The 11,136-nt window shown below is 34.8% G+C and overlaps 2 protein-coding genes across 2 annotated transcripts; both read right to left on the reverse strand.

Moving 5' to 3' along the window:
* Nucleotides 1-619: 619 nt before the first annotated feature.
* Nucleotides 620-2,188, reverse strand: LOC131627063 (AUGMIN subunit 7-like). Its single transcript, XM_058897899.1, has 2 exons — nucleotides 2,048-2,188; nucleotides 620-909 (listed from the first exon to the last, which is right to left on the reverse strand). The coding sequence occupies exons 1-2, from the start codon at nucleotides 2,186-2,188 to the stop codon at nucleotides 718-720; spliced, it is 333 nt and encodes a 110-aa protein (XP_058753882.1). The 3' UTR covers nucleotides 620-717.
* A 44-nt stretch (nucleotides 2,189-2,232) lies between these two features.
* On the reverse strand, nucleotides 2,233-7,678 carry LOC131627073 (uncharacterized). Its single transcript, XM_058897904.1, has 19 exons — nucleotides 6,272-7,678; nucleotides 5,700-5,903; nucleotides 5,488-5,589; nucleotides 5,273-5,338; nucleotides 5,017-5,187; nucleotides 4,716-4,790; nucleotides 4,404-4,631; nucleotides 4,239-4,305; nucleotides 4,017-4,144; nucleotides 3,902-3,958; nucleotides 3,660-3,818; nucleotides 3,478-3,573; nucleotides 3,306-3,391; nucleotides 3,140-3,206; nucleotides 2,983-3,049; nucleotides 2,747-2,892; nucleotides 2,586-2,677; nucleotides 2,430-2,496; nucleotides 2,233-2,328 (listed from the first exon to the last, which is right to left on the reverse strand). The coding sequence occupies exons 1-19, from the start codon at nucleotides 7,676-7,678 to the stop codon at nucleotides 2,233-2,235; spliced, it is 3,381 nt and encodes a 1,126-aa protein (XP_058753887.1).
* Between the last annotated feature and the right edge of the window lie 3,458 nt (nucleotides 7,679-11,136).

Below are 11,136 nucleotides of genomic sequence, written 5' to 3' on the forward strand. Positions count from 1 at the left end.
TGAGAATGAAAAGACAAAATCCAAATATTGACATCTCCATATTGTGGTGCATCCAGATTTTAAACTCCATACAGTAAAAAAAAAAAAAAAAAGGTAAAATCTATTTTTCACCAAGATGAAAGAGAATTAGTAAGGATGAAATGAGAAACTCCATTTGTTATCCCCATCATTGTGTTTTGTTTTGCAGGTTTCATGAAATATCAGTTTACTATTAGTTGTTATCACCATGGTCATATCATATCATTTGATGAACAATTAATTTTGCCAGTACTCTTCCAAACTCTAAGTATAGAAGAAAATTCTAGGTCTTGTATAGTAATTCATTGAGCTACAGATTTTCAAGTTGGATTCAAAAAACGAGACGAGTAATACTACCCATGGATCGAAAAAACACATTCAGAAAAAACAAGTTAAATATAAGGTTTTTTATTTCAATAGGTAAGACTTTGTTATTTTTCATTTTTCTCAGTTTACTTGCTAGGAAGGAAACTCGTGTAGGTACTCATACCTTAATAACGTTGGCTACATTTTGTGAATTGAGAGAAAAAATAACTACATGTTATGACATTTTTCAACTTACTTTCACAAGGTCACGTTCACATGTCATGTCAACATATCAATACTATGAACAAGATCACAAAATATACTCGAAAAACAACAAGATCCTAAAATACATGACAATAAGACTTCATGGTTAATCTTATTCCTATATTGTTATCAAATGCTCATCTTTTCTGCCTGTTCACGAGCAATGGAGGCGGAAAGAATTCCAAGATCTCGATTTATAACTGTCATTTCAGATTCACATTCAGAGATTATTGCTGAGACAGAAGAAGGCCCTCCTGATGTTTCCGATCCAGAAGCAAGTGCAGCATGTGAGTCTCTAAGATTTTGCAGGTTCCCTAAAAACTGTTGCAGACAGACAGATTTGCTATATTAATAAGGCTGTATCTGTCAACACATCTATTCATCATGTTTATTGAAATGTAAATGGAGTTGAGCCAAAAAGTTAATGATAAATGGCTTAAATACAAGTATAATCTTGAAACTTCCGATTGTCCTAAATCCTAATTACCCAATCGGGTGTAAATAAATCTACTTCTGTTAGGTTAATATAATTTTTACAAGAGTGGCCATAGAATTTAATTAAAAAGAGCCGAAATTAAAAGTTATGTACATGATATTAATATGAATTGCTTACTCGGTGTTTCACTTTCACTACAACTCAATTGACTATTTCTGCGGGTGGTGGTGGCCTATCCCATGCCAAAGAGTGGTCACGGTTAACCCTAGCCACTTATAAGAACATTTCAAAAAATTTAAACTTTGATACAAATGATGAACTGATAAAAGCAGTGGCAGGGTCAATCCTTGAATAATGATTGAATATAGGTAGTTGGCCCGCAAACTAACAAAACCGCTGCTCGCAAGCTTAACATCCATTTGATCTCCATATTTTCAAGTTCAATACAAAGTCTAGAAACCCTCTGACTTATTTTCGTACAAACATAAGCCATTTGTTACTGACAAAAAATGGCTGTGCTATATGAATATAGTTTAGTCATCAACAAAAATAAACTTGTTAATGTTATTGCTGTGGATCAGATTAACTTTCAATCAACTAAAATTTCAGATTGGACTGCCAGCATATACTGTCTCCCAGTTTACAATACTTTTTGCATCTGCATGTGTTTAGATGCATGCATACAGACACTTGACATTGTGACTCAGTGTTTAGTATGGACAATTACAAAGTGAAGGGGGAAGTCCAGAAGAAAACAGGGTAATGCTTCAGATTAAATTAAAAAACGAGGAGGAATGGAGGATGACAGCAATGAATCAATGCAGAATGAGAAAATCCAATGTGAGCAGCACAGCAAGATTGAAGAGAAACAGAAGCGCGGATATGTATACATATAAAACCATAGTTATGAATAGTAGTACTTTTGCAATAAACTGCTGATAGACAAATTTAGAATTATGGAAGCATTTTTGCCAATATCATAGGTTTTAAGAAAAATATTTTTGCCAAGCAGAGAAAGGTTACCTTTAAAAGCATTTTGTACGCCTCCAATAATCGACTGGCAGCTGGTCCAAAAGTGTATTTAAGCCCGAAATAATATACATTTGTATTTGCTAACGTTTTTGTACCTTTACACATTGAAAAATTGAAATCTTGCAGTCTCATGCCCTATTGTACAATTCAATTAGAAAACAAGGAGTCTTTCACCTTCATATTTCAATTTTCATTCCACCATGTTGTTCTATGAAGTCAATCATCAAACTGATAGCTTCTTCAGTTCCCAGACGGTGAGGTCCAGATAAGATCTATAGCAAAGTATACATTACACATACAAGAAAGTACATTATCAAATAAATCCATATCTCACAAAATAAAGAAATTCAAATAAATCCACATTTCTTCTTACTTGTTTTACTATTAAAATAATCTCGGGAAGATTCTCATTGTTAGTTCCAAATAGGTATTCATCAGACCTGATCATTGTAGACAGGTTAAACATTTGTTTAGCCCAATACATGTACCAAAGTGGTCCAAAGGAGAATTAACAACACTTTAATAATACCTCTGTATCAATTTAGAAAGCAGCCCATGTGTATATCTAGCTTCAATGGAATCCTGCTTTAATGGCAAGAAGCTTAACCATCTCTGAAACACCTGCTTAAAAACCATTATGATTCAGGATAGCAAACAAAAATCCAAGATAGAGAATCTATTTTGTATTACCTTAGGGTCTATACTGTCACCATGAAATTCACAGATTTTTCCAAGGGCTGCAACTGCGGTATCACATAGCCTTACATCTCTATCTTCAAATGGTTTATCAATTGAAAGACTTTTCTTCATTTCAACATATAGGTAGTAGATACCGGCTGCGAAAAAACCTATTACTTGTCATATTCCAAGAAAATCAATACACACACAGTTCCACTCTTATAAGTTTAAGAGCTTAAAGAAGTTACCATCAACAAAGTCTTTAAATCGATCTCCTCCAAACATAGCACAAATACCGATTGCCGCTATAGCATGCTAGAATAATCATTTCCAAAAAGTTAATAATCATGTTTCTTACACAAATAAATAAGTAAAGAATAAAAATTATGGGCAATTTTAAAATACCGGCTTGGAACAAGGATAATTTTCCTTTAAAGCAAAACTGGAGGCTGAATTATATCTGTCATGATACCTATTCAAATAGCACCAACAAAGGAACAAAATGTATAAATAATAGAGGCATTTATTATTGCTATAACTTTAGACAAAACTGATAAGAGAAACGAATTACAGAGGCAATTTGTCCGGGAAAAGTGGCAAGATAACATTAAAAATGGCAATTCCAAAAGCTATCACTCTATCTGGATTGTCTTCTGCCTGCCAATAGTAGCATGAATCTATATCAAACATCAAATATATATGCAGGTTTTCTAGATGAGAAAAAATAACAAAGGAGAACATACCAAAAGCACGACAACATTTGACGCGAGGTCATCAGCATGTAGCATGAATTTGTCTTTAAATGTTTCAACAAATGTTGCTATTAAGTGAAGTATATGCTGTGATGAGCAAAAAAGCTGATTACTACTCCTACTCTGGATAAAATGCATGTGTATTCAAAAGCAAGAGAGTTTAAAGATACAACCTGAAGTGTATCTTCTGTTGGTAAAGATTCACATCTACCTCCCAAAGTTCCAACTCCTTGTTCTTTCATTGTTCCAATTTTAATAATCTTTTGTACTGTATCTTTTATCTCGTCAGCAATAAACTTGATCAAAGAATCATCGAAAAGTGAACTAGAAGACTGCATAATGAACACGTGTTACTTTATAAAAATATATGATCCAAACATATTACCGATATATATTTAGCAGAATTGTATTGTACCTGAATGCATTTGACAAGTGACCTCAATATTATTGTAGTAACAACCTTATCAGTTACCTGCATTTGTTTTGAAATGACAAGAAATAACTTGATGCATAAACTAATAAATTAAGACGTTAGAGGGATAACCAAATACCTTCTTCAACAAGTCAACCACAGATCGCAAAATGAAGAGAGCCCGATAACTTTTAATGTCATTATTTGTGTCTCCTACTTTAAGTGAGAGTAACAGGTTTGGAAGACCTAAAAACAGAAGGTGAATTAGTTTATCAAAAATGGCTTAAACACAAATTTCAAGATTGTAAGCTGAACTCGAATAATTTAAATCTATATTCACCTGAAATAGCAGTCTTGCGAATTTGAAAGTTAGAACATTCAAGAATGCGCACAAATAATATAACAACCTAAACATTTAAATACATGTTTTATTAGTCACATGTTTGTTTTCTAGGTAGACAGACACCTCTACATAAAACACAAACTTCAGATCTATCAAACCAACCTTGCTAATGTAGGGGGAAAAGTTTATAGAGGACCGAACAGCACAATATGACAAAGTATTACAAACCAGAACCATCATGTTTTCAATTAAACGCTTGTTATGATCATCCTTGAGTTTAGCAACAGTTAAGTCAAGACAGAGTTGCGCAGATCCAAGCAACATTGGAATAATTTTATCAGTAAATTTGTCAATACTCACTCTCGGGCATCGACAGATTTGATCCAGAACCTGCACAATGTTAATATCTATTCAATTAGTAATACAAACTTTAAACTAGCATTATCATGTGTTCTGTATTGATTTCAAATATACCTTTAAGATGATATATTTTGTCGTGTGTTCTGTATTGCTCAATTTTCCTTCAAGTGATATTATAGATTCCATGACCTTCAAATGTTACAAGATAAATAAATTAGTACAGCAAAAAAATCATTTCATAAATATTTGACACCTTTATGATGTCTGAATTTGTCACAAATTCAATCAAATTTGGAATGATATATACCAAGATCATAAGGTACATCAAGCCTATTCGTGAACGGTCATAAACGTATTTGTATTACATTAGATATAATTTTACCCAATTTAAAATAGAATTAGCAGAAATACTCGCCTGAATAGCTTCTTGCTCTTTGAAGTTATCTGGCCCAACTTTCCTTACAAGATATACCATGCATTCTAGATATTTGGCAAGGACCAACAGTCTAGATAAACTGTGCTTATTAAACACAATGACTTTCAGTGCTTCCATTGTGGTATCGTAATAATTTTGGCGAAAAGTTCTCTGCATGCAACAATTGCATATCAAATCACATTAGGTTAACTGTTTACTGTAATCAAAACCTATGACTTCGGATATTAATGTATACCGGTATTAAAACTGCAAAGAGTCTCAGGGTATCAATAGCTTCCTCCGGTAACTTTGGATCTTCATGCTGAAATTTATTGTAAGTACGTAAAACATAAGAAACGATAGAAAAATAACAGTTGAGACTACACCAATACTATGCGTAAATATGTAGAAGCATAATACATGAGTAAATGAGAAGTTGATATATATCGTGAAAATTAAGGACTACCGTACATTAAGAAATGCATGTAATGATGCTACAAATTCCCCAAAAGGTGATATTTCATCTAAGCCGCAAATATTTACCAAGGATCGAACAGCAATCACAGCATATCTCTGCAGAAAATAATAAACAAAGGATATCATTTATGAATTCAAGAGTAACATTAGGAATATGCTGTTTTACTAACAGAGGTCAAGCAGCGAGCGGCATTAATATTTTGTACCTGTACACGGGCACAAGAGTAACTTCTAATGGAGGGAACTAGTTTAGCCAATAACTTCTTGTGATACTGGCCATTCATTAATAGTTCCTTATATTCAGTCAAACACTTAATTGCATGCATAGTAGCACAAAGTACTCGGGAGTCCGGATCATCTAGTGACTTAAAAACATGATTCACAACTTGGTCAAAGTACTGCACCATGTCCTGTGGTGGCAAAAGGGAAGAGGGAATCATATATGAATGTAATTGTTAGCATCATAAATTACATAATTGTAATTGCAGCCGCAACATAATTGTTTTCCTAGTTCCTGCAGCACATGGAAAGTATCCAATTCTCATGATATTAAGGATCACAGCGCAATACGACTGCAGACCTGATTCAAATCCTTGATCACTATATATCCTAGCTTGCACGATAACAATAATGAAGGGGAGAAGAGTACGATTCTTCTCAAAACAATGTACTACAGAGCAGACATAGAAAAATTACATGACATGATTGCTCTTTCTATAAACTAATGCATCACCATGAAAACACTAGAGTTTAAAGCTCATTCAATAAACATACATACCACACTGATGTTTCTCTCTATGATCCAACCAATGGCAAGCATTGCTGCATGACGGAGGCGCCAATCAACATGAGATGCATAGTGCATGGTTATCGTCTCAGTTGCCGTGGGAACAAACACACCTTCATCCCCGTCTAAAGAGAGTGAATCGAACAAGAAGACCCCATAGTTGAAAGCATCTGTCATCCCATAGTCATCAGAATCCTTATTGTCATACCAAAGAGGATCATCATCATCATCATCAACACACGACAAAAGGCTTAAAGAAACCGCAAGCACCCTCCTTACATCCTCATGAGAAAGATTCCCAATCATATTTACCATCTCTTTCTGATCCGCCGCATCAAGCTCCTTGAGAATACTAACTGCAACAAGCACCAGTTCCTCGCTCACATTTTCTATCTCTGCTACTCGAATCATGCACCAAAACACTTCCCCGTGTTTCCCCTCAAAAATATAACCATCTTCCTGCGTTACTAAATCCTTCAAACGTTTAACCCTATCCTCCAGAATCTCTTCTTCCCCGTGTTCGTCAATGATATTCAACAAAATCGGCAAGAGAACGTCACATATTTCTGTTCTCAGAAGACCTTTCGACAATACCATCAACGACAACGCTGCATTGTATGCCAATTTCTTCAATTCCCGATCCATCGAGTAAATCAATTCCAAGATGTTTGAGAAGACGAGATCAAACCTCCCTTGATTCAACCAGAACTCCCTATTTAGAAAAGCATTCCTCGAAAGCTCCGTTAACAACAAAAGCCCTTTCTTAATATCCGATTCCGCTTTTCCAGAAATGCAATCGCAAGCATACTGAAGAAGCTCCTCCCAACTGCCGAGAGAAAACTGATGCAACCTATCAGCGAGGATGCCAATCATTTCGCATAGCGAAGGAAACACAATTTCTTCAGATTCCACCTCGAGTGAATGAAGAAGAGGCTCTTTGAGTTGAACCAAGATAGAGGAATGCATTGAACTGTTTACTCCTTCAGGAAGAACTTCAAGAAGAAGAGCAACGGTTTGTATTCGCGTTCGAAGCGGAGGGTGGAGTTTGAGGATTTTGGCGAGCTTGAATGAAAATGCGTTAGGGTAATGAAGTGCGAATGATTTGAAAATTGTCATTAACGTTTCTTTCTTGGTTTCAGCGTATTCATCAACTGCTTCTTGCAGCGGCGAGAGGTCGACGGGTTCGAGTAATTTTGCTGCGTGTTGTTGAAGTTCCAAGCCGTGGATGAGAGATTTGTCCTGGGCTTCTTCAATGCGCCTTCTCTTGAACACTCTTTCTTCCAAGTAGTTGCGCGGTGGCGGGTTTATGTCTGGCTCGAAGGGATCGCGTAGGTGAGATTCTGGCGGAGGTTGCAACGGAGGCTTGTGAGTTGAGGCGGAGCTAGATGTTGACGCCATTGTTGACAACAAGTTGAAACTTCTTCAATGGCGGATTTTGGAGGGAAAACTAGTTGTCAGGAATTGGTTTTTCTGGTAGGTGTCCACGTCAGCATATTCTTTCATTATAGGCTCACTCATTGTGATGGACCTCAAGCCCGTTTCTCATTCATTGTAGAAAGTCACTATTATGTTACATTATAGGTATTTTGTATATGCTATTTAGAATAGATGAGTAATGTGTTTGAGTCAATAAATCAATGCATTCTCCATATATTCTATGCATCATTTCTAAAGAATAACATGCATTTCATCTCGCATAATAAATTTTTATAATTGATAGACAGACCAGTTTTTAATTTATAATCCGCGTAGTTTAACCCTGGCGTGTTCGATTTATTTTTTCAACTATTTTTCGGTCATATTTTGATCAACCCAGCCCTTTTCAACTGAGTGTTTTTTACTATAAAATTTGATCAAAATTTTTCTGTTTTTGAAAGTATATTTCGCACTGATTATTTTAATGCATTTATTTTACTTTTCCGAACACTTTTGTGCCCGATTTTTATTCGTTTTAAGTCTATTTATTTTTATTTTTTTTTGTATTAAGTCTATTTATTTTTGTTTTTTCATCAAAATGTCCGAGATAATTAAATAGAGTTATCTGCATTTTCAGTTTAAATTTATTTTGATTATTTAAATTTGTTTTAATTTTGTTTAATTAATTTGTCTTAATTAATTTTAAGACTTTCAATGGACCAATTCAAGACACTCCAACTCTCTCCACTCAGTCTTCTCCATTACTTAGTCCCACTCTCTCCACCTTTCTCTCTGGAGCCAATGATCCAGTGGCAATAAGAGTTTGTGTTGTTTATATGTTATTGTTGATATGTGAGTGTAAATATGCATTATAAATTTGGGTTATTCGAAGATGATTTGGTTTTTAGTGGTGGGATATTTCTAGTGATAGAAACCTATAGTTGTGTGTTCTAGTAGATAGTAGTGCCATTCCATTCTTTTTCTTATAAATGTATGCAGTATCAGTATCGTTTATTTTCCAATTCCGGATTCACTGTTTTTCAATGGTGAGTTTTATGAATGGCTTAGAGATCACTTTTAAAAACAAGCTTTAATGAAAGTGATTCACCTTTGCCACATTTCTATTATCACTTTTTATTTGTTTTATTTATTTCATATTAAAATAAGGGCTTTATTTTATAAAGGATAATGTAAGTGTTGCGGCGGAAATATTATGATTAAATTATTGATTAACTTAATTCGTATTAAAAGATTTAGTCTAAAAAAGGGAGAAGATATGTTGTCACATTGAAGTGAAAAACACAACTTGCTAGAAGCATAGTGGTTTGCTTCACTACAAGAATTGACTAATATCCTTTCTTTTGAAAAAAAAAAGTTTTGAAAAGATAAAGGCTTGGATAAGATTTTTGAAAATCATTTGACAAAGTCAAGTTTTATTGAAAAAAAAAGGTCGAGGTTTTAAAACAAAAAGTTTTTGAAATAGGGAGAAACTTTGAAATTTTAAGAATGAGGAGGAGATGAAGTGACTATCCTATTGAATATAATAAATGACATGAAATAAATGGTCTCGTTGTCAGGTAGGCCAAGAGAAAGTATTTGTGTGTGCAAGTGAATTAACCATAAGATGGAGCATGAATATTCCCTTTCCTTTGGATTGAGCCATAAGACAATTAACAAGTAATTAATCAGATAACCACAAATGTAGCAGATGAAATCTCAAGTGTCTTAGATGAAAAATACAAAGTCTCAGATAAATCAGAAGATCTAAATGGTTCTAAGTCTCAGGCACCACAAAGTATCATATGGAATTAATGCCTAAAATAAACCAAAGTATCAGATGAACTCCAAGCTAAGGGAAAGTAACCAAGCCCAAAGGTCCAACTCGAAGCAAGGAATAGTAACACTTAGCACAAAGATACATTAAAAACTTTTTACAGTTTTATAGTTATTAGTGTTTTGATGAAAAGAAAAAGAAATCTCAAGGGGCAAAGGGGAAAAGGCAAGAAAGTAAATGACATGGAATGTAAATGGCAAAAAATTAAATGACATTAATGTAAAGAGTGTGGAAAAGCAAAATTAGCACAATAATGTAGAGTTAATGTTAGTGATGATATTTAATCAACTGATTTGGGGCTAATGTTGCGCTATGTTAAGCAAACGTAGTTGGACTTAAGCCACAACTCTTAGGGAGGTCTATCTAGCAATTTATGTGTCATGCATGTTAGAGAAATTGAAGGATAGAAAAACACTTAGAAAGGGGGGGGTTTGAATAAGTGTAGTCTAAAAACTTGAACGATAAAAATAATATGCACAATTATTTTTATCCGGGTTCGTTGTTAACTAAACTACTCCAGTCCACCCCCACGGAGTGATTTACCTCACCTGAGGATTTAATCCACTAATCGCAACAGATTACAATGGTTTTCCACTTAGTCCGCGACTAAGTCTTCTAGAGTATCCTGATCACAACCTGATCACTCTAGGAACAAATGCTTAGACACAAGCTAAGACTTTCTTAGAGTATCCTGACCACCACGTGATCACTCTAATTACAACTGCTTAGACACAAGCTAAGACTTCCTAGAGTATCCTGATCAACACTTGATCACTCTAGTTACTTACAAATTAATGTAATTAAATCAAAGAGTATTACAAATGCTTCTGAAAAGCTATAATCACAACAGTGATATTTCTCTTAACGTTTAAGCTTAATCTCACTAATATATTACAACAGCAATGTAGTGAGCTTTGATGAAGATGAAGTTTCTGAGCTTTGAGTTTGAACAGCGTTTTAGCAAGTTAATTGTTTAGCAAATCGTCCAGAAATTGGTAACCTTGCTTCTCATCAGAACTTCATATTTATAGGCACTTTGAGAAGATGACCGTTGGGCGCATTTAATGCTTTGCGTATTCCGTACAACATTGCATTTAATGTTTCACGCTTTTGTCAACTACCTCGAGCCTTGTTCACGCTGTGTCTACTGACGTTGCCTTCAATAGCTTTCAACGTTCCTTTTGTCAGTCAGCGTAGCCTGCCACCTGTACTTTCTTCTGATCTGATGTTTGTGTATATAATATTTGAATATCATCAGAGTCAAACAGCTTGGTGCATAGCATCTTCTCGTCTTCTGACCTTGAAGTGCTTCTGAGCGTGATACCATGAGAACTTCAGTGCTTCTGCTTCTGATCTCAAGTTCTTCTGATGCTTCCATAGACCCATGTTCTGATTCTGCCTTGACCATCTTCTGATGTCTTGCCAGACCATGTTCTGATGTTGCATGCTGAACCTTCTGAGACAAAGCTTCTGAGCGCTGATTTGTGCATACTCTTTATATATTTCCTGAAAGGGAAATTGCAATGTATTAGAGTACCACATTATCTCACACAAAATTCATATCCTTGTTATCATCAAAACTAAGAATATTGATCAGAACAAATCT

The sequence above is a fragment of the Vicia villosa genome, unplaced genomic scaffold (assembly GCF_029867415.1).
Source record: "Vicia villosa cultivar HV-30 ecotype Madison, WI unplaced genomic scaffold, Vvil1.0 ctg.000348F_1_1, whole genome shotgun sequence".
In the NCBI taxonomy this organism is placed as follows: Eukaryota; Viridiplantae; Streptophyta; class Magnoliopsida; order Fabales; family Fabaceae; genus Vicia; species Vicia villosa.